Source organism: Biomphalaria glabrata, chromosome 4 (genome assembly GCF_947242115.1).
Source record: "Biomphalaria glabrata chromosome 4, xgBioGlab47.1, whole genome shotgun sequence".
Lineage (NCBI taxonomy): Eukaryota > Metazoa > Mollusca > Gastropoda > Planorbidae > Biomphalaria > Biomphalaria glabrata.
The window spans coordinates 13164165-13188691 of NC_074714.1; the positions used below are offsets into that span (position 1 = coordinate 13164165).

The following is a 24527-nucleotide window of genomic DNA, read 5'->3' on the forward strand; positions in this document are numbered from 1 at the left end:
TGTACTTGTTTACACACAAATGAAAACGGTGTGCACGCCACGTAAATGTCAAAACTTTTGGTAATGGATATTGTACATGTCGATAAATATAGTAACACGAATCAATAAAAAAAAAACAACCCAGGTAAAACGTACACAAACGTGCATTGTCCTTGCAGAGGAAGAACAAAGATGAGACAGTGCTCTAATGAACTGGCTGTTTAAGTTCATCTTTACACAATCCCCCTGTCCAGAGTAAATGGAAGTGACACCTTTGGAGGGGTGCCAATCTATCGGAGAATCTCAGAATCTGACACTCAGTTGATAGAACAGTACAACACTCAAACAGGGGGCGATCCAACAATCAAACAGCAGCAATCAAACAAATTAATCAAAGAAAATAAAAGAGGAATGGGGGTTAGTGTTTTAAACAAGACGAGGCTCTAGCTATTGGAATGTACGCGTCACAATAATAATATGCCGGGGAAAGAGCTGTTGGATAGCATACTATAATGGATAGGGGTTGAACAGGACGAAAGGTGCTCTATCAGTACTTAGTCTCAAGATCGAATTCATATACAGATTATCGAAGCATCACAATAATAACTGAGTGAAGTGTCCGTGATACCAGGGCCGGCTTTGGATAATTGGAGGCTCTAGGCAAAGTGAATTTGGTGGCCCCAAATAAAACACACATATATATATATATATATATATATATATATATATATAAATATATATATATATATATATATATATATATATATATATATATAAAGAAAGAAACAGGGAAAAATAAAATCACGCTATTTATTAAACCCTTGCCTTCTAAATAGACAAATAACTGAAATTTAAATATCGCAGAATTAAACTTAGAATCTGATTCAAGCTTCGCCATTTTTTCTTTAATTTTTTTTTAGGCTTCTGCGAGGCCCCCAGCCATTGAAGGCCATAGGCGGTAGCCTAGTTTGCCAATGCCCAGGGCCGGCTCTGGCGATACATTCTCTTTCTATCAAACATGTTTTTAAATGGTGCTGAATATTTTTTGGGTCTGAGTTTAATGGCGTACCGAGAGGAGAGCGGGTGGGGTAGCCTCCATGTTAATGTTACTTTCAATTTGTTGCAACCAAAGTGTCACATTTATTCTTTCACTGCAGTCTGCTCTCCTCGACTCTCCCATTCGTCTCGACCATGTTAAGACATGATGAGTAGACTCCCATAGCTGTCTTGTGCACTGGGAGAACCCGGGCACTTTTGTATATTTGTGCGCTTGTGTTTGAACGCGTGTAAATTGTGACAATGGCTGACGGGCACCTAGGTTTGTAACCGCTTTGCATTTGACCACATCTGACAAATATCGGAAATACAGACAAAATCGCTAATACAGACGAAATCGCTAATACAAACAAAAGACTAACACAGACAAACGCGGAATACAAACAGGGGAAATATAGACAGACGAGGAAACAGATAAGTGACAGAGATAAGGGACTATGATGGAGAAGGACCTGTTGCATTATACATACAAAGTGATTCGGTTCGGGTGACGGCGGGTGGGTAGGCCGATTTTAGAGGGCCCGAAAAAACATTGGGTTATGGTTGGTAGACTATGTGGTGTGGTGTAGACTGTAGTTAGGGAGTGGCTAGATGGGCCAGTTGTAAAGGGATGGCAGACGTTAGATGAAGACCTGAAATCACCTTGCTCGCGTGACGTAACACCTTAAAGAACGAAAAAGAAAAAGGTACAATTGTTAGCCGTCTATCAGCATCCTTCTCTGTCAGTACAGATATCATCGCCACAATTGTGAGACAAGAATGGAGGGCGCTGGGAAAGATACAACCAAACGCCAACATCATCCGTCTGTTCCAGCTTCATTTTATTTTTTTTACCTTTACCAATCCCCCGCACCTAGACTTCTCTAGTGTTCCATCACCTGACAGGCCCCAGAATGACAGACTAGGAAATTACCTGCTAAAATGATTGAATCTATCGCCTGTTTTTTTTTTCTCCTAAGACACCTACAAGACTTGTCTTGTAAACGTCGGGTTCCATAGCAGAGTCTCTCTGAGACATGTCTTTCAAATATCTAGTTTTCATTTACAAATTATCTTTTAACTGGGTATTCATTTTATTTCTGAAGATCTCAATGTCACTCCAGATGTAGGGCATCAGTCCACACTCCCCCACGAACTAGATTTATTGACATGTCCATAGACCACTTTGTTTGATGTTTGAAACGTTCCACTTTTCTCATTTCTGATATAATATTTGAGATGAGGGCCTTTGTACTTTAGTTGAACATATTAGAGTAGAGTTTACTTCATTTTAGTTTAGCTTTTGATATTTGAGATTTCTTTTTTTCTGGTTTAGCATTAGAGGTTACATTTTAATTTCATTTTTGATTTAGTTTTCCTCTGGTTTAACATTTTAGATGAGAGTTTTTCTTAATTTGGTTTAACTTTCAGTTTAGATTTTTCTACTTTTAACTCTACTTACGTCATTAGAGAGATTTCTTGCTTCTGGTTTTATATCTGATGCATTCTTTCTTTTTTTCTTCCTTGGTTTAACATTTGAGATTGTCGTTTATGGTTTAGCATTTAGATTTGTATCCTGGATTTTGATTTTAGTTAGATGCAGCACTAGTTCATGTTCTGCGCCTGCTAATATAGACATGATGGTATGTAGTTAACTGTTCACTGAAATTCAGGCGTTCAATACTGAGATAGCTGTCTCTTATTCTGAAGATGTGTCCAACAGAGTTTTGAGTCGAAACGAAACACTTTTGAATTAATATGAACTTAACAATTTCACTAAGTCCACAACGCAAGAAATACTTCGCCTTAAAGTAATACAGTAGGAATACAGAGTGTGTAGACTGTAGACAGAAAGATACCTTTCTGAAATATATCTTTCTGTCCTTCTTTGAAAGGCAAATGTCTGATAATCCTTTATATTGGAGACAGCTAAAAAAAATACTTCGCGTTAAAGTAATACAGTAGGAATACAGAGTGTGTAGACTGTAGACAGAAAGATACCTTTGAACGTCAGATGTCTGATAACCCTAAGTGTTGGAGACTGTCTAGAAGTTTGACACAAATGATCTAAAGGGGGTCCAGCTGTAGCTCTCTTTTACTTCATCTATCTGCAGGTTCATCAGCCAGCTCAACATACACTCCTTGGGGGCTAACGTTGTGTGCGACAACATTCCTGGTCTAGAAGGGCGCCAGAGGCGGCTATGTCGTCACCATCCTGACGTCATGTTGTCCCTAGGTGAAGGCGCCAGACTCGGTATTGAGGAGTGTCAATACCACTTCAGAAACCAGAGGTGGAACTGCAGCACTCTCGAGCGGGACACCAGCCTTTTCGGGCGAGTTATACTTAGAGGTACGCCATTAGATCTATACGTAAAGGAGGCTAATATATAGTAAGTAAAGAATGCATAGATCTATTCTTCAGCAGCTTTCGTCCCGAACTTTTTCAGAGCTTCATGGAAGCTGACTCAGTCTTTACGCTGTTGTGAGGAAATGTTCAAGCCGAACTAATCCTTGGCCGAGTAAAGATTATCTTAATCTAACAATAAGTTTAAAAACATTTTAACCATTTTATTTTAAAAGATAGAAAAGAAAGACGTTTTAATATTTTTATATTTTCTCAACCTCCCACATTCTATCCACAATACATTGATTTGTTTGATCAGTATACAGTGAGGTAAATGTTCCCCTTACAGACCATGCGATCTAAAGGTGATCATGGTGTAACGCTCATCTGTTTCTGTGTCGGTTAACGAGGGTGTCGTGCGGTTAATACATCGACCAAGCGCCTTTACTTTTACTTCAAGTACCAATTAAGTTTTTGAAGAATGATTAATAATGCATTGTTTCGATTTCGAAGATTAAAGATTAGTGTAGTATTTCACGTGACCACGTCGACCCATTTTCGACCTTCTTTTTTTTTTAAAAAAAAAAAACATCTCATGCTTTGTTAAGCCGCTGTCCGTAGGTAGTCTATGTAATTCCTCTTAGTGCCGTCCACGCCTGTCTTCGGCAAGGGCTTTTCTTTGGCTCAAAATCACTGTCTTCACCGGAATTAAAAACTAGAGATCCAGATGTTCGGAGGTCAAACACTTTACCCATAAGCCACCACGCGCCCATTAGAATTTAGTGTTACCTCGTTCATCCAACAATTCTGAACTTGAACAATTCTGAACTTGAACAATTCTGAACTTGAACAATTCTGAACTTGAACAATTCTGAACTTGAACAATTCGATGTTCCATTCAAATACTAAAGTCCAAAATGTTTCTAAATACCAGCAGTTTTTTTTTCTTAGAACATCCTGGGCGGGTCGATCAACTTTTCACTCTGACATCACGGAGTCAGTTTGATTTAGCCTGGCAAGGATGGAAGACTCGAAAAGAAGAAGAATAAGAAGACAATGAGAATGACTGATTTGTTGGAAAGAGAAATAATTACAAATTATAAAGTAGTTTGGAGGCTGAGCGGTAAAGCGCTTGGCTTCTGAACCGTAGATCCCGGGTTACAATCCTTGTGAACACTGGGCTTTTTAATTTCGTGATCTTTGGGCGCCTCTAAGTCCACCCAGCTATAATGGGTGCCTGACATTAGTTGCCCCAGGGGGAAAAGTAAAGGCGGTTTGTCGTTGTGTCGGCCACATGACACACTCGTTCATCGTAGGCCACAGAAACAGATGACCTTTACATCATCTGCCCTATAGAACATAAGGTCTGATCGGGTAACTTTAATTTACTAAAGACGTCCTGCAATTTTCTGATCTTGCTTACTAGTATTACATGTTTTTAGTTTTACATTATATGCATTGGTATCACTTCTGATACGTAAGAAACAATTAGATCATATAACATTATTTGTTAATTAAATTATGGTCGAAAACCGAGGGACTTCTGTACAAGTTCAAATAAACATTTTAGGGAAACTAATACCGATATCCAATTAAAACAATATTTTGTCTGAACCTTGGTTTGTTTTTTTTTTTTCTTATTTTAAAAAGTAAACATACTGTTGTAACCCTGCCTTGCACCAGTGCTTGAGGTGCGCACTAGCGCACTAGTGAACGTAAACAGGAAGACACTAGGAGAGAGATAATAACATTGCATCAGGGATTGTGAAGAGTCTGAATGTTTGGAAACTAAGAAGCCAGCTTTTGGTGCTACCTGAAGGTTGTAGAAGGGACCTGGAGCGAAGCGGGGAAGGCTGTCGTTGGTCCACATTCGGGTTGCTGTTTAAAGGACTGGTAAATTAGTAGGAAGACTCTGAGGAAGCTGAAGGATGCTATGTGTTTGTCCTAGTGAATAAACACCTGTATTTATTTCCTGTTACACTGTGTTGAGTTGCATGCCTATTCGTTGAGTGCCTAACCTAGAGTTACAACAATTGGTATCAGAAGTGGGATTTGGGCAGCTCAACGAAAGGAAACAATGACAACGCTGAGGAAGCTAGATGAACTAAGCTGTAAACAGTTAAAAGAGGAGCTCCGAGCCAGGGAGCTGAGGATCTTCTGTGCCAAAGAAAAAATGAGAGAACGCCTTCGACAAGCCTTGCTGGACGAAGATGAAGATCCGGACTCGTATCTGTTCGAAGTACAACCAGATATCAGAGAGCTCATGAATACCGTGACAGATCAGATGAACTCGTTCCAGGTACAGCTAAAAGAGGTCAACGAGCAGATCTGTACCATGATTAAACAGATAGGTATCAGTACCTCGCTGAACAAGACTGATGATACGTTTGATACCGTGATGAGCAAGACCGACGATCAGATGGCTACCATGTCGACAGGTATAAACAATCCGTTACTCAACGGAGACGCCGTTGATGGTGGCGCTGTCTATGACTGTAATAGTGAGCCGTGCAAGCTTGGCTCCTACGACAAGAATCCTAACATTTGTTGTGAAAGTACTGAGCACAGATCTGATCATGCTATCGTGATTCCTGCCTACACTCAGACGTTGAAAAATAACTGTGATGACGGGACCTCCTCAAAGGGAGAATTCGAGCACCGGAAGACCTGCCAACTAAGTATTTGTCCTGATACCAGTATCAGCAAGAGAAGCGCTGATGGTGGTACAGCAGATGGACACATAGGACGTTGTAAACGTGCCCCACAGATATGTCTTTCAGACAAGCTTAAAGATTATACCGTATTTGACAACTTGGCCTCCTGGGGGCCCACGGCACATCGAGAAAGCCTGCTGGAGCAACGTGTAAGACAAATGGTCTTGATGACCTACGCTATGACATCCACTGCATCGCTTCTTGCCATGAGTCTGCCGTCGGTGGTAACTAGGAGAAAGGCCAGACAACGAAAACGACTTCCCCTTAACCAAAGGCAGGTCAATTGGAGCAGAAGGAGAAAGCGGCACCTGCAGAGAGCAGTGTGGATTGCTTTGTGGGGAGCACGATCAATGCAATCTGTGACTCCCACTGACCGACCTCCACCTGCACTGGCCAACCGTGAACATGTTTCTTTTCGGGACGAAAAGACTAAGGTGGGGGTAGTGTTGTAACCCTGCCTTGCACCAGTGCTTGAGGTGCGCACTAGCGCACTAGTGAACGTAAACAGGAAGACACTAGGAGAGAGATAATAACATTGCATCAGGGATTGTGAAGAGTCTGAATGTTTGGAAACTAAGAAGCCAGCTTTTGGTGCTACCTGAAGGTTGTAGAAGGGACCTGGAGCGAAGCGGGGAAGGCTGTCGTTGGTCCACATTCGGGTTGCTGTTTAAAGGACTGGTAAATTAGTAGGAAGACTCTGAGGAAGCTGAAGGATGCTATGTGTTTGTCCTAGTGAATAAACACCTGTATTTATTTCCTGTTACACTGTGTTGAGTTGCATGCCTATTCGTTGAGTGCCTAACCTAGAGTTACAACAATACTAATTATTCTGTGAGCACTGTTTCAAATAACTTTGACCTTTATGTGTCCAGGAAGTCGGGAGACTGCTTACATTCACGCCATCACTTCTGCTGGGGTCGTCTACGCTATCACCAAGGCCTGCAGTAGGGGTCAGCTCAGCAACTGCGCGTGCGACCCCAACAAAAGGGGCTCCCACCAGGACAAGAAGGGCATGTTCGACTGGGGAGGATGCTCGGACAATGTCCAGTATGGGACCACCTTCACCCGGATGTTCATTGACGCCAGGGAAGGGAAGCAAAGAGACGGGCGAGCCATGATGAACTTACACAACAACAGGGCAGGACGTAGGGTAAGTACGGAAAGTAGATGGGTGTCTGTCTGCTATAGGGTGTGTGTATGTGGTTGTGTGTATGGTTGTGTGTGTGTGGTTGTATTTGGATGTGTGTGATTGTGCGCATTTGTATGGGTGTTTGTGTGTGTATTTATGTGGCTGTATGTTTATGTATGTGATTTTGTGTGGTAGTGTGAGTATCTTTAATTGTGTGTGATTGTTTCGGAGGCGCTAAAATTTGATTACACATAATATTTTTCAAGACTCATTTCTATGAGTGTGTCTAGCAATAATAATTCATTTAACACGGTCCTTCTGTAATAGATAAAACAATAAAAAAGCATCCAGTTATAAACATCAAGACACAAAGATAAAGGCACATTCCTCGTTCCATAAGCTAGGACAAATATGTACAAATGCTTCTTCTTCCCTGGTGATATTAGAGCATGGAATGGGTTGCCTGTGCCAGCCAGGAAAACCAGTGACTTGGCAGAATTTAAGTCATTGGTTAACATGCATGACTAGATGCATGACGCGTAGGACTGGCGTAGGACGTAATCATCTTCGTTTTTGAAGTAACGTCTGTATTATACAAGATAAGATCAATAGTAAATTTTACATTTCAATAAGAAGATTCAAGTTGGGGGGCTTAAAATTCTTAAATACTTTCTCTAAAATGTCTTCAGATGTATGTCTCTACTTGGCAAGCATGTTTGGCTTAAGTCAGACTGACACGGTGCCGCAATGTTCTTGTCAGTTGTCTTTGTTAAAAAAAAATAATTCTTTTACAAACTTTCTGTTGAATTTCCTTACCAGGCCATCAAAAAATTCCGTAAGCTAGAATGCAAGTGCCATGGCGTCAGCGGTTCCTGTACCATTAGAACGTGCTGGTTAGCCATGCAGGAGTTCCGCTTGGTTGGGTCCCACCTCAAGACCCGGTACAACGGGGCCACGCTAGTCATGATGAAGCAGAACGGGGCCAGCCTGATCGTGGCCAATAAGAACCACAAGAAACCTACCAGGTCAGATCTGGTCTACCTGGAGTCTTCGCCAGACTACTGTCTCGAGAACCCGGAAGTAGGTGAGTATAGCCTTGACCTTGCCTTCGATTCACCTGTTGGTGGTGCTTGTCTTAAATAAATATTTGTCTTCGTAACTATTGCTTTGAAAATCTGCATTTCATTGTCAGATAGTGATAAGTATATTAATATGTTGTTTAGATTGTTTTATCACTTTGATGCAAGAATAATTTCTATTTGAAAAAAAAAAGAAAAACAATATCACTCCTAAAATTTAATTGCATTCTTTCTTATAGTCTTTCCCCCCAATAGGTCTGTCTCTTCGCCTCTTATTGCAATCTTTCCACACTCTCGGCCTCATCTTTAGTTAGTTTAATAACAATAACATAATAAGGCTTGTCTTTGAGTCCGAAGATTAATGAGGAATACAGTATTTCCCTTGGATACGCAGCCCCAGCTGTGACCTACTTATTTTACCACATGCAGAGCAAGCATAACCAATACAGTGTTTTATATCATTAACCCTCAAACTGTAATAATAATAATAATGACTTAATTATCTTTGGGAAAATTTGTCCTACAATTTGTACAGTAGTCATAACAAAACAATATAACGATTTGCAAACGGAAAAAAGAACGTTCTTAGCAAATGTCACTCCAACATTCTATGAGAAGTTGGATTGTATTCGATGATTTGATTGCCATGGGAATAAAAGAGTTTTTTGTTTGTGTGTTCATAGTTTAATGTCACTTGATTCTAGTGTTGGTAAAAGTAAAAGTGCTATTAGAATTCAAAGGGCCAAAAGCAAGTGTGGTTAAGAAGTGTGTGTTTGGGCGGGTGGGGGGGCGTTATAAAACGGGTCGTTTAAAATCAAGTAAAAAGTCTATGTCAGAGAAATTACGATTTCCAGGGTAAAAAACAAACAAAAAGGAGGTTTCAGTGAGAAGCAGAGAGAGAGAGAGAGAGAAGCAGAGAGAGAAAGAGAGAGAGAGAGAGAAGCAGAGAGAGAAAGACAAAGAGAGAGAGAAGCAGAGAGAGAAAGAGAGAAAGAGAGAAAGAGAGAGAGAAAGAGAGAGAAAGAGAGAGAAAGGAGGAAAGAAGAGGAGAGCAAGTAGTTCTACTTCAACAGAAATCACGGGTGAAAAATATTTAAGCTCATTTTGTAAAGTAAATATTGACTCTCTCTCTCTCTCTCTCTTTCTTTCTCTCTCTCTCTCTCTCTCACGTACACACACACACACACACGCACAAACAGAAACTACAGAATAGAAAAAAACATAACATTTGTATATCAAAACAACCATTTCCCATAAGTAAAATAGACAATTGAATAGCAAACATCTATTATCATACAAACTATTGGCGTGTGTTTACAAACTAAACGCATGTAAAAAGTGAGATTTTAGAGTAAACAAACAGTAGCAAAACAATTTTGTTTTATTTATATAAATTTATATTTTACTCATTTCAAAATAAGCGTGGTAAAAATAATTATAATAACGATTTTGCTATGAACACTAGAAACAATAGTGACGAACTCATATCCAATACATAAACATAGACTTTCAAAACGCCACATGGTCTTTGAGTACACCGGAACCTGCTTTTACTCGTCTGCACTCCACTCCCTCCACTGCTCACATTGCCCCCCTCCCCCACTTCTCTAGATGACTCTTATGTCCGTGCGCTTGCACTTTTGCCTGCTCGCCAGGCAGCCTCCCTTTGTTAGGTGTGGCCATAAGCCGATGTCAAACAAGCCAGTCGCCAGCCCCCATGATGTTTCTAAACAAACTCCTTTGCCAATAAAGCCGAGCGGAGGTTGCCCGCTTCTGAGAGGAGGGTCTAGTGACAAGGCACCTGTTTCCCTCTGTAGTGACACTCACCTGCGTGTCCTGCAGACGTGAGGGAGCGTGGCGGCTGGTGATTGCTACCTGTCGTTATTACGTTTGGCGCGTTCTGACATCTTAATAGTATGACATGGTCTACCTCTAAACACTGTCACTATATTGAGGTGTAGTCTACCTCTAAACACTGCCAGTCTGTCACTATATCGAGATGTAGTCTAGCTGTAAACACTGCCAGTATACCGAGATGTAGTCTAGCTCTAAACACTGCCAGTATATCGAGATGTAGTCTAGCTCTAAACACTGCCAGTATATCGAGATGTAGTCTAGCTGTAAATACTGCCAGTATACCGAGATGTAGTCTAGCTCTAAACACTGCCAGTATATCGAGATGTAGTCTAGCTCTAAACACTGCCAGTATATCGAGCTAAAGTCTAGCTCTAAACACTGTCACTATATCGAGATGTAGTCTAGCTCTAAACACTGCCAGTATATCGAGATGTAGTCTAGCTCTAAACACTGCCAGTATATCGAGATGTAGTCTAGCTCTAAACACTGCCAGTATATCGAGATGTAGTCTACCTCTAAACACTGCCAGTCTGTCACTATAGCGAGATGTAGTCTAGCTCTAAACATTGCCAGTATATCGAGATGTAGTCTACCTCTAAACACTGTCACTATATTGAGGTGTAGTCTACCTCTAAACACTGCCAGTATATCGAGATATAGTCTAGCTCTAAACACTGTCACTATATCGAGATGTAGTCTAGCTCTAAACACTGCCACTATATCGAGCTATAGTCTAGCTCTTAACACTGTCACTATATCGAGATATAGTCTAGCTCTAAACACTGCCAGTATATCGAGCTATAGTCTAGCTCTTAACACTGCCAGTCTGTCACTATATCGAGATATAGTCTAGCTCTAAACACTGTCACTATATCGAGATGTAGTCTAGCTCTAAACACTGCCACTATATCGAGATGTAGTCTAGCTCTAAACACTGCCAGTATATCGAGCTAAAGTCTAGCTCTAAACACTGCCACTATATCGAGATGTAGTCTAGCTCTAAACACTGCCAGTATATCGAGCTAAAGTCTAGCTCTAAACACTGCCACTATATCGAGATGTAGTCTAGCTCTAAACACTGCCAGTATATCGAGCTATAGTCTAGCTCTTAACACTGTCACTATATCGAGATATAGTCTAGCTCTTAACACTGCCAGTCTGTCACTATATACCATGCTCTAAACACTGCATGGGGAAACCTGGCACAACTAGAATTGATGAGGTAATAGAGAGCAGGGTATATGAGGGACATATGAAGTGATCAGTTCACTAAAGTAAGAGGGCATTTCTTCATTGTAGTTGCACTTGTAGTCGACTCTTGCACCCATATTCATATAATCTTATATACGTGAATAATCTCGTGTCTTTCAACGTAATACCATCGTCAATATCAACATCTATGCCTTCGCGCCAGTACCGGACACAACAGAATGTTCCAGAAGCTAAAAATTGGAACTAGTGAAATCTACCCATGTGGAGTGTCACCAGAAAATGCTGACCATGTCCATTAAAACTGCGTTCTTTATCAAGAGACCCGAACAAGTGCTGTGAGACTAGAGTATAACATTGCTGTAAATGGGCCGATATTGCATTGAACCTCATTAGTAAAGTATAATTACACAAAAAGATGCACCACATTAAACATAAGTAGTCACGAAAGTTCTCGTCTTGCGAAATGATACGACGACGCTCTATCTCATACACAGCATTAACTTGATACGAGGGGTAAAAAAAGTCTAAAATGAAAAAGGTTTTCAAATGGCAGAATTACGACGGACCCAAATTTATTTTATTAATTTAGGTGTTACTTCAAAACTTCAATCTTGCAATCTGAGATCCGGTCATTTCAGATTTCAGAGCCTAATAAAATAGTCATAAAGGCACATTTCTTATTCCATATGCTAGGATAAATTCGTGCAAGTGCTCCTTCTTCCTTAATGTCATTAGAGAATGGAATGGGTTGCCTGAATCAGCCAGGAAAACAAACGACTAGTGCCAATAGCGAAATGGAATGGGTTGCCTGAATCAGCCGGGAAAACCAACGACATAGCAGAGTTTAAGACACTGATTAACATGCAGGACTAGAGTGAAACTTGAACTGCGTTTAACGTAATAATCTTTTTAAAAGATACTAAGATATGATTATAGTTGGCATCCATAATAGCTGCCTCCCAAGCAGTTATTTGTAAGCCATGGTCACCAGGATAAACCAGATGCCGATGACATGAGAGTACTTTTGGATGCCACGTGACATCCATGATCCTTCATCTTGTCTAGACTTCTCTAGACCATCTGCCACGGCAATATGTGCAACTTTAAAAAAAAAAAGAAAAAATGCTTAAAAACATGCTTGAGACACCCGTCTTATCAATTCTCTTGTCAGTTAGCAGACATAGTCTATTTGCAAAATAAATCTAATTTTATTCTTTTATTGCACTCCCCCCCTCCAAACACACACTTGTATGATTGATCTGGAATGTTTTGTGTCAGAATATTGTTCGCCTCGGTTAGAAAAAAACAACAACAACTGCAAAACACTTCTTTCATTTCAAATTCTTTCATTGTCGCAGTGCGTGTGTGTGCGCGCGTGAGTGCGTGTTTTAGATGGAGATACCAATCAATGGTGAAATATAAGATTTCAAAACGCAGCGAAAGAATGCGGAAAAAGAAAAAAAAAAAAAAGAAAAGGGAATTAACTTTTCTACCCACACGCTGCAAGTTTCAGTTGTTGACAGCTGAGAGTTATCCCTCCTTAATGTGTCTCCGCTCGTGCCAAGCGCGCAGACAGGGCACCACGGCACCACTAAAGGATGTAATCAACACTCGTCTCTGGTGTTCAATTAAATAAGCATGTCAGCTCCCGCTATGTCCATCATTGCAACCACCCACCAACCTTCAACCCCTACCAATCAGTCTCGGCCTGGTGCTGGGCGATTCCGTTATATATCCAAATCGATTCCATTGTGTAGTTAGTCCCTTAGTGTAACATTCTTCTCTTTTAGTTCCCCTCTCAGACCTTGTGGTCTGTGGGGCAGATAATGTAAAGGTCATCTGTTTCTTGGGCCTACAGTTAACGAGGGTGTCATGTGGCCAGCACAACGACCAACCTTTACTTTTCAGGTACCCATTATAGCTGGCTGGACTCAGAGGCACCCTAAGATCCCAAAATAAAAAATCCCAGGATTCTAACCAGGGACGGCTCAGCCAGCACGCCTCCCTATTATAAAATTATTGCGTAATTTTAGTTAAATTTCTATGTACAATGACACATATATCATTAAGAGGTCAAACAATTACTAAGATAAATGTAAGAATTAAAATAAAGTTATGTAGTTCTAGACAAGTAATATCTGTCTTCATGAGACGGTGCATAAAAAGTTCAGTAAGTCTATCTATTTATTCAACTCTTTTCTGAACACTAAGAAAATCTGAAGTCAAGAACAGCAATTTCATGAGTCCGTGTTAAAAAAAAACGTTAACCAAATTATTTTAAAATGATTTTTATTTTAAAAACGTAAATCTCTCTAACAGTGGTGTAGCTATGGTGGGGCGGGGAGGGAGTCCAAATGTGAAAATCCCCAACGGGCCCCCACTTGAGGTCCCCTCAAATAAGTGTCCGAAATGTGTTTTTACATTAAATATTACGCCATTATCTTATGCTACGACGTCGAATGTCAAAATGTAGTTGCCCCTAAAGAGGTCAAGCCCCGGACCCCCAAATCCCTAGCTGCGCCACTGCCGTCAAACCAGAGTTTTCAAATGTGCCCAATTAGGTAGTTCATTCTCCAAAGATATAAATTATCAATTTTGATTTTCAAATACCCGTCCATCCAGTTTCTAGTAAGTTTCCAGGTTTTTAATTTTCGAATCCATGAAGGAAGTGCAAGCTTATAGCAGGCACTGCAAAAGAAGTTTCAAATTGTTTGCCAGTTTGAGGTTTTCATTTACATTCGGTTGGCAGCGCAAAAAGTCGAAGCGGGTCTGGCTAGATCTAGAATGGTCGTGAGAAGTATTTCTCAATCTACTTGTCACCACGGTGTAGGTTCATGTTGGAATCGGTATCGATTCCACCAGTCGATGTTTGATGTGAGCAATAGAGGAGTGAAGAATGGCATCACGTCTGAGCGAAGGGGTGTGAGAATGAGGAGAAAGCGCGAGTCTATTGGGGTTAAGAAAGAGAGAGAAAGAGAGAGCAAGATTGTGAACATGTAAGTGTGTGTGAAAATGAAAGAAGAGAGAGAGAAAGAGGTTGGTGGTAACTACACTTATTTCCAGGAGTCTTGAGTTCAAGGCTTCAAGTTTTTAATTGTTGATTTTACCACTCAATGCTTGAAATGTTTGTTAAATAATTACGTCATCCTGGTGTCAGTGACTTAATGACATTAGCCCTGAATCAATTACGTCATCCTTGTGTCAGTGACTTAATGACATTAGCCCTGAATCAATTACGTCATCCTTGTGTCAGTGACTTAATGACATTAGCCCTGAATCAATTACGTCATCCTGGTGTCAGTGACTTAATGACATTAGCCCTGAATCAATTACGTCATCCTTGTGTCAGTGACTTAATGACATTAGCCCTGAATCAATTACGTCATCCTTGTGTCAGTGACTTAATGACATTAGCCCTGAATCAATTACGTCATCCTTGTGTCAGTGACTTAATGACATTAGCCCTGAATCAATTACGTCATCCTTGTGTCAGTGACTTAATGACATAAGCCCTGAATCAATTACGTCATTCTTTGTGTCAGTGACTTAATGACATTAGCCCTGAATCAATTACGTCATCCTGGTATCAATGACATTAGCACGGGGTCAATTATTGTCAATGTTTTTCAATGACTTGCTCTAACCACTATAGCCAAGCTTAGTAGCAGGACCTTTTCTTAGGTGAGCAAAATTTGTTTTTCACAAATACACAAAGAGATTGTGGCCATCAGGACCTATCCTGTGTGGAGAAATGTTAGCTTTCACGACCTATATTAAGCAATCTCAAAAATTCTTCTTGCATGTTTGCTTTTGGTATTTAATATGAACATTCTAGAACCAAACATTTTTTTTATCCTTCGTCATTGTGCCACATTAAGTTATTTGAACCATTGAAGAAAGAGCGAAAATGAGACACGGTTAAGTCTTTCAATCAAATAAAATGCCTCCACGAGACTTCAAGAAACGAACGCGCCTGCCTCTAAGCCCTCCTGGTGGGATCACGCCTGCCTGTAAGCCCTCCTAGTGGGATCATCTAACCAGAATAATTGAGATGAATGGCCCAGGTGACGCCCAGAAGTCAGCGTAAACATGGAAACAAAGATCCCGTCAGAAAAAGCCCCTTGGCGACTCTCTGTTAAACCCGGACACCACAACGTGGCGGAAATTGAAGAATTAATTAACGTTTGGCCTCATGGGGACCGGTAAGAAATAAAGCCACAACTAAGAAAAGATTTATTTTTTTTCAAAAGTGTTAAAATAGTTTATTTGGCGCTATGACAGACTCTAAGAAATGGAGACCTCCAATCTGAGGAGTCTGTCAGACGACACGTCCAGGTTACGAGAGGCTACAAAGCAGTGTTGATCTTAGACGCTCGGAAGATGTAGAGTGATTTTAAAGACTCCAACCGTTTTATTGTTCTATTGAGACTTCAGAAATAAAATATAGCAGTAAATATTGCTTTTCAGGTGCTTTGGGGTGGGAGATATATAGGTGGCGTAAAGCATCGAGTTTTAGATTTTAAAAATCAAATCAGCGTTGAAGCAACACGTACCAATAGTGGAATCATCCAAAGAGTTTTATTTCTTTATTCATTCATATCTTTCTGATTAGAACAAACAAACAAACAAAGAAGCTTTGAGGAAGAACCTTAACTTCATAAACGACGTTTGTATTGTTTACAATACCTCTATATAAATCGTAATTTCGTGGAGCCTGGAATCTGCCTGGACATGGATCTCGAAAACGTCTCTAACTATTTCTTAGAAATTTAATAGTTGATATATATCGCTGAGAAAAGAATTACTAGCTCGATGGCCACACTGGGTATACTCTAATTTGACCGTTATAATTTTTTAAAGTTAAAAAAAAAAAGAAAGAACTTTAAATTTGTCTAGAGAACGAGAACATATTTCTCCTGAACGCACTAAATCACTCTTCGGGTATTTCCGCATCCATTGAAGAGTTCATGTTCAGGGAAATTGTGCACATCGTCTTCTAAGTCTACATCTAAAGACCTGGCCTATATGGAATATTATAAAATGTACTAGATCTTTACATCATCTAAACCAGGAGTCTTCCTGCACACACAAAACATAAAAATACATTCGAATTTCGACTTTTTTTTTCTTCGCATTTTTACCGCCAACATCTGACCAAATTACGTCTGACCAAATCACGTCTGACCAAATTACGTCTGACCAAATTACGTCTGACCAAATTACGTCTGGCCAAATTACGTCTGGCCAAATTACGTCTGACCAAATTACGTCTGACCAAATCACGTCTGACCAAATTACGTCTGACCAAATTACGTCTGACCAAATTACGTCTGACCAAATTACGTCTGACCAAATTACGTCTGGCAACACTGTGGTGACAAAGTTTCTGCTAGTAGCATGCATGCAATATGTAAATACAGCTCCGATTTAAGGCTGTGTGTCTACCAAGGGCCTTACCCTTTAGAAACTAAAAAATATACATTTTTCTGAGTTTAAATACTTACTAAATATGAGATGCTATTAGATGTAAGTATTATTATTCATAAGTTGCGCATAAGTAGATCTTTATTAAGCTTTCGAAAAAATGTAGGGGACTCCTCATAAATCTTTCCACATCACCTCCTTATACTTGAGTCCGGCCTTGACTGGACATCCTCTGTACGCCACTGAGTGGTTCTATACATACATACGTTTATACAAGAACTGGGCACTTACGTCAAGTCCACGTCCAGGTTCTCTCTCTCTCTCACTTTCTTTCTCTCTCTCTCTCGGTGTGTTTTTATTTTCTTTCTCCTAATTTTTGTATGGCAGGCTAGACTGAAACTATTTCTGACAAACATCTCCACGTTTTTCCACATTTTCTATTGTATGATCATGTCGCTAAAAAAAATACCTCGTTAACTAATGTCACGCTGCGTTTTGTGAATACTTCTGCTAGTTTAACTTTTTATTTCACATTATTTCCCCTGATCTGATTTCCCGCCACTGGCCTAGCTATGATCCTATATCAGTTGTATTCAGTTGACGGTGCACATTGTCCCACTCTCCTTCTCCCACCGCTGGCTTGCTAGTGTGTCACCCATTGTGTAGTTTGGTAACACTACTCTCAGACGTGGAACTTTTTTTTGCCGTTGGCGCCTTGTTATGAATATGTTTGGACAAAAGGATGGGGGTTAGGAGATGACAGTGGCGTAGCAACCATGGCGCAAATTAATTCATTGCGACTGGACTAATAGGGGCCATAAACTGGCTCTTGTGGGGAAAAAAATTAGACTTTACGAAATTAAATGTTTCAAATTATTACATTAATTTGTTTAAATCAATGTATATTTGTTTTTTCTTATACTTCTGGTGTCCTAGCAAAATAACAAATGTATGTTTTAGTGTGAAATCTGTTAAGGAGAGGTAACTCTTTTATTTTTGGTACAGCGTTTCATTAAATTCTAACGTGTTGGGATTTTAAATACTAATAGAAGTAATGATAATAATAATAAGAAGAAGAATAGTATTTGTAAACTATATGTAAGTCCACTATAAGTTAAAATTTTGTTTCTTTTTGTTTTTGTTTAATTCTTATTTCTTTCCTTAATCTATGGCATTTTGCGTCTCGAGAAATCTTTTCCATTTGCAACTTCTTGTGTGATTAAAGGGGCTAACCCATAGCTCACATATAATAAAACAGGTTGGGCATATGTAATCACCAGGCATACATCACTATACCGTAAAAGTGGGCTACCAGCGGCTCTCCTGCCTTTTGTTAGATCGCCATACAGAATGTCCTGTGGGAGTCGACCTACTGGTATAGCGGATGTCCCGGCACCCTGCTCTTCGTAGCACTTCCTCATTGGTTATTTTATCGTATTTCTCCTTAATATAACGGAATATTCCCACTATATGAATAACATAAATTAATAGTATGTGTAGACTGTAAAGTCCTTTACCACACTATCTCAGCTAGATCGCATCTTTAAAGAAAATAAGAAAAAATTTCGCTTGAGAGGCACTATTAAACTATATAAATGTTACACTAAACTCTGTATCAATTCAGTTGTTAAGATTATTGACGGTGTCTACTATATTCCTATAGAGAATGGAGTGGTTGAGAAAACCCTACATTATTTAAATTTGAAAATGTATTTTTTTAAAAAAAGTAACATTAAATAAATGGTTTAATTGCATATCATTCTACAAAGTAGCAATCAGTAAATATAGATTTAAGTTTGCTATATTAGATGCAACACAACTTTTAAACTTTACCAAAGAAGATCTGTCTTCTCTTAAGTCGTTATACCGTAGTCATTAATGAGAGTTGCGTCTTCGTAAATGACATGTTAACCTGAAGGGGAGTTAACCTGAGGTAAACATTCTTTAGTTTTGTCATCATATTTGTTTCCCTTTCGTCTCAATAGATTTCGAAGTTAATATTTAGAAACTTTTTTTTTCAAATAAAAAAATCTTGTATTAATTCGCTCCGTCTGTCTGTCTGTCTGGGAAGATTTTATCCTCCCACGTTCAACTCTCAGACCAAGTTAACATTTTTTTACAATTATTATTATCACGTGGTGGCTTACTAGTTAGATCTAATTACTCCGGTAGTTCGTGGCACATCTATTCAGGTCTCTAGGAACACTAGGGTTCCGCGGAAAACAGTTTGGGAAACACTGTGCTATGTATAATTCGTAGGCTCATATAATGCACTGTTATTTTTAATGCACAATTGTATGCCAACTTTTTTCACAGACAATAAAGATTGCTATTATTATCATTATTGTTATTGTTATTATTATTAGTAGTAGTAATTATTTTGTGTATGTGCATAGAAAAGGGATATATATCTTGCAGTATTGAGAGCTATCGCAGTTATTTAGTGTTTTTTCCTTTATAAAAGTGTTGTTTTTTTTTAAAGTATTTTTTTTCTAAGTCTTTTTCATATCTAAAACCACTGCTTTCAAGTAAAATGTTTGTAAAATGTTTTACATGTTTCGGATGTTCCTTCAGAGTTGAAGATAATTATTTCCTAGTCCAAACCTCCCGCAGGACGACGGGGGATGGGAGCGGCAGGGTTTGAACCCTGGACCATCGATAAATCTGAACTACAGTCCAGCGCGCAAACCGCACGTCCAGGCAGCCATCAGTCTAACACAAGAACTAGCACTTATTGTCCAAACTCTGTTTCTAGTTAGTGCTATCTTTTTATATTTAAGGCTTTGAATTTATTTTTATGTCTGAGATTGTATCATTCGTGTTGCCTTAACGACTAAACTATTAGTTCCTCAAGCATGTCCTTAGGTCCAATAATGTAACAAGAATCAGCACAACGACCGACCATATTTTACTTTTCACAACTACTGTTATGTGGGGTTGAGTTGGGTTGTCTAACTTTTAAGAAACGTCCTGAAAAAAATTCTTAATTTCTAAGTCCCCGTATTTTTTTTTCGACGTTTAGCCTCGCGACCTCGCGGTGTGAAACTCAAGCACTCGGCCACTACCTCCCCCCATTAACTATCACATGAATTAGCATAAAAAAAACAACATTTGCCATTTCATTTAATTATGAATGTATATTAATAATAAATAAGAACAAATGTGTTGAATGACAGGAGTGTTTAACTAAACAATGGTTCGTCTCACTTAAGTACAAATACACGGCCAGTAAAACAGAGATCATTAGTATGCAAAATATAGTAGCGCCAATATATATATATATATCTACTTTGAATATACTTCTTTACTTTGCATATACTTCTTTACTTTGAATATACTTCTTTACTTTGAATAAAGCTACTTCTTTACTTTGAATATACTCTTACTTTGAATATACTTCTTTACTTTGAATATGCTTCTTTACTTTGAATATAGACTACTTCTTACTTTGAATATACTTCTTTACTTTGAATATGCTTCTTTACTTTGAATATAGGCTACTTCTTACTTTGAATATACTTCTTTACTTTGAATATGCTTCTTTACTTTGAATATACTTCTTTACTTTGAATATAGGCTACTTCTTATTTTGAATATACTTCTTTACTTTGAATATACTTCTCTACTTTGAATATACTTCTTTACTTTGAATATACTTCTTACTTTGAATATATGTCTTACTTTGAAAATACTTCTCTACTTTGAATATACTTCTCTACTTTGAATATACTTCTTTACGTTGAACATACTTCTTTAATTTGAATATACTTCTTTACATTAAATATAGGCTACTTCTCTACTTTGAATATACTTCTTTACTTTGAATAAACTTCTTTACTTTGAATATACTTCTCTACTTTGAATATACTTCTTTACGTTGAACATACTTCTTTAATTTGAATATACTTCTTTACTTTGAATATGCTTCTTTACTTTGAATATAGGCTACTTCTTACTTTGAATATACTTCTTTACTTTGAATATGCTTCTTTACTTTGAATATAGGCTACTTCTTACTTTGAATATACTTCTTTACTTTGAATATGCTTCTTTACTTTGAATATACTTCTTTACTTTGAATATAGGCTACTTCTTATTTTGAATATACTTCTTTACTTTGAATATACTTCTCTACTTTGAATATACTTCTTTACTTTGAATATACTTCTTACTTTGAATATATGTCTTACTTTGAAAATACTTCTCTACTTTGAATATACTTCTCTACTTTGAATATACTTCTTTACGTTGAACATACTTCTTTAATTTGAATATACTTCTTTACATTAAATATAGGCTACTTCTCTACTTTGAATATACTTCTTTACTTTGAATAAACTTCTTTACTTTGAATATACTTCTCTACTTTGAATATACTTCTTTACGTTGAACATACTTCTTTAATTTGAATATACTTCTTTACTTTGAATATACTTCTTTACGTTGAACATACTTCTTTACTTTGAATATACTTCTTTACTTTGAATATACTTCTTTACTTTGAATATACTTCTTTACTTTGAATATACTTCTTTACATTAAATATAGGCTACTTCTCTACTTTGAATATACTTCTTTACTTTGAATAAACTTCTTTACTTTGAATATACTTCTGTACTTTGAACATACTTCTTTAATTTGAATATACTTCTTTACATTAAATATAGGCTACTTCTTTACTTTGAATATACTTCTTTACTTTGAATATACTTCTTTACATTAAATATAGGCTACTTCTCTACTTTGAATATACTTCTTTACTTTGAACATACTTCTTTAATTTGAATATACTTCTTTACATTAAATATAGGCTACTTCTTTACTTTGAATATACTTCTTTACTTTGAATAAACTTCTTTACTTTGAGTATACTTCTCTACTTTGAATATACTTCTTTACTTTGAACATACGTCTTTAATTTGAATATACTTCTTTACTTTGAATATACTTCTTTACTTTGAATATACTTCTTTACATTAAATATAGGCTACTTCTTTACTTCTTTACTTTTCTTTGCATTGAATGTATTTCTCTGCTCTGAATTAGTTTGTTGTTTCAGTTTGAAACCATCCCTTATACAACAAATTGCCCTTTATTTCACAAACAAAAATCCTGTAAGCCTCAGCCTACACTCACATTCTACTCATGATTTTTTTTTCATTTTAGGCTCGCTAGGCACGGAAGGCCGCACGTGCAACAAGTCCTCACTGGGGACGGATGGCTGTGACATCATGTGCTGTGGCCGGGGCTACCACACACGTGTGGTCAAGCAGCAATATAAGTGTGAGTGCAAGTTCCACTGGTGCTGCATCGTCCAGTGCAAGGACTGTCAACAGTGGGTAGAGCTCCACACGTGCAAAGGTCAAGAGACCACCACTGTCAAGGACCCAAGCTAACCACGTGACTCTGTAAAGTCGTGCACCGGAAGTAAATCTTTGGGTTAAAAAAAAGACATACTGAAATCTTTCTCTGACCTATTGAGGAAGAAGTTGACAAAACATTTTTTCAACGGTTCTTGTAATGTGCCCATCTCAATCTCAGCACCTCATTGCGTCCTCATCTGAACTTCTTTACACACGCTGACCACTTAATGGAAACACATAGTCACATTCGGATATAGGAGATTTTCATACTTAACCACAGTTATCTACTCTTAAATAATACAGTTGAATTCGCTTCATCACATTGGGATGCAATCATTTTGTTCCTAATCGGCTGATCCAATAAACCAGATTCGCTTTGTATAATAGAATTGATTTCGGTGCTCTAAGATTCGGTCTGAATTAACGCGTGGTCCAATTTACCGATGGTTCAATTAACCGGATTCGACCGTAATTTGATCTTTATTACTTTGTCATTCAAAAGAAAAACTTAGAAAGTTGATTCTGCAGTTTATATATGAAAATGCAAAATACCTAGGTGTTATAATAACTGAAAAACTATCACGGAATCCCCATATTGATGAAACTATCAAAAAATCAAACAAAGCATTAGAGTTTATTAAAAGAAATTTCTATAAATCAAATAAGAACATATACTAAAATTGAACCTTGGTTAGGCCAATAATAGAATATGCATCCTCTGTTTGGGAACCCTCAACTCAAGAAAAGATTAAGAAACTGGAACAGACACAAAATAGAGCAGTGAGATTCATAACATTCACATTTGATTAGAATAAGACTTTTAGTAAAATCATTACATTTAGGGACCTTTCAGGATAGAAGACTTAAAATTAAAACAGTAATTATACTTAAAACACTGAACCGTAGTCTTCAATACAAAAAAAAAAAAAAAACAACTAATAAAATATTCAAAAAGATACAAAGATAAAGGCACATTCCTTGTTCCATATGCTAGGACAAATTTGTACAAATGCTCCTTCTTCCCTAGCACTATTACAACATGGAATGGGTTGCCTAAGTCAGCAAGGAAAACCACTGGATTGGCAGAGTTTGTCATTGTTTAAAATGCTTGACTAGATTGGCCTAGGGATGAGCATAGGGTGTAATCATCTTCTATTTCGAAGTAACGTCTGTATTTTATAACATAAGATAAATCGGAAATCAAAACACAAGCACAACAGAGACTTACTCAGATACATTGTAATACTGAAATACAGACACACAGATGTAAATGGACAACGAATTTTAAAAATAATTTGGAACACTCGACTATAATTAGATGCAGACAATCAAATATAATTAAGTTTTCTAGAGTCTTCATCTACTTTTAGACACAACTGCTAGTGTGGCATTCACTTGGATTGTAACGCGGGTTCAAGGTCTTTGATCTTAGTTCAACAGGATTTCCTTTTTTTTCTCTAACCAAATTCAAAACATTATTGAGAGTTGACACGCATTATAGTTGATAGTTTAGTTCTCTTGGTCATTAAATCACTTTAGTGCTTGCTTGCTATAGATAGAAACGGTATATGTTAAGTCACAAGTATGAATTCATGCGTTGTAAGTACACTTTTAAAAAATGTGTACAATCTATGAACTTAAAAGAAAACAAAAATGTATCTGAATGATGAAAGTGCTTTAGAAATTTTAACTTTTGATTTTAATGACGATTGGAGTATCATTTATATTACTGATATAACTAAAAAATAAAAACACTAAAAGAATGTACATAAAGTTTTGGTGCCTAAAAATGTGTTTTCTCATGAGAATTATTGCAAAAAATGCACTCGTTTTTTTATATTATTTTTTTTTGTGTCTTTGGGAAGAACAACACTTTGATGCCTAATGTTTTATGTTTCAGTCATTGATTGCCTTGTTGGATGATGCTGTTATTTAAACATTAAAAGTGCCTTCATATGGAACACGTGTCAGTCTCATATTAAATAAACTTGGTTGAAGACTTGTGTTCTAGGAAACAGACTATTGAAAAACATTTGGCTTTTGTTTGTGTCACGTAATACAGCATGTCAAGATCGACAAAAACAACATTATTTAACTACCAATTACCCACAAATGTATCTGGCTAAAGTTCCATGATTTAAATAATGTAAGACCCATTTTAATGAATACAAAATTAGCTCTTGGTAATAAACAGTAGTCAATAATTTAATCAAATATATATCCCTTGGTACAGTGTAATTAGTTTAAATATACGCTCAAATAGTATAGTAGCCTACATTTGTCTATTTTGTTATGAATAACAATCGATTTAGACCCGTGAAAGTCCTCCAACATGCCACATATACTTACATGATACTTACTGTCAGGTTTAGGATTTATTTGCGTTTTTAA

General features: G+C 37.7%; 1 protein-coding gene across 1 annotated transcript in view; it reads left to right on the plus strand.

Moving 5' to 3' along the window:
• LOC106052901 (protein Wnt-2b-A-like) overlaps positions 1–24097 on the plus strand; it is a 33383-nt gene extending 9286 nt beyond the window's left edge. The window contains exons 3-6 of the mRNA XM_013208366.2: positions 3129–3364; positions 6945–7222; positions 8021–8285; positions 21940–24097. Of these exons, the coding sequence (XP_013063820.1) occupies positions 3129–3364; positions 6945–7222; positions 8021–8285; positions 21940–22169 (1009 nt within the window). The 3' untranslated portion in view covers positions 22170–24097. The remainder of the gene's footprint in view (positions 1–3128; positions 3365–6944; positions 7223–8020; positions 8286–21939) is intronic.
• The last annotated feature ends 430 nt before the right edge of the window (positions 24098–24527 follow it).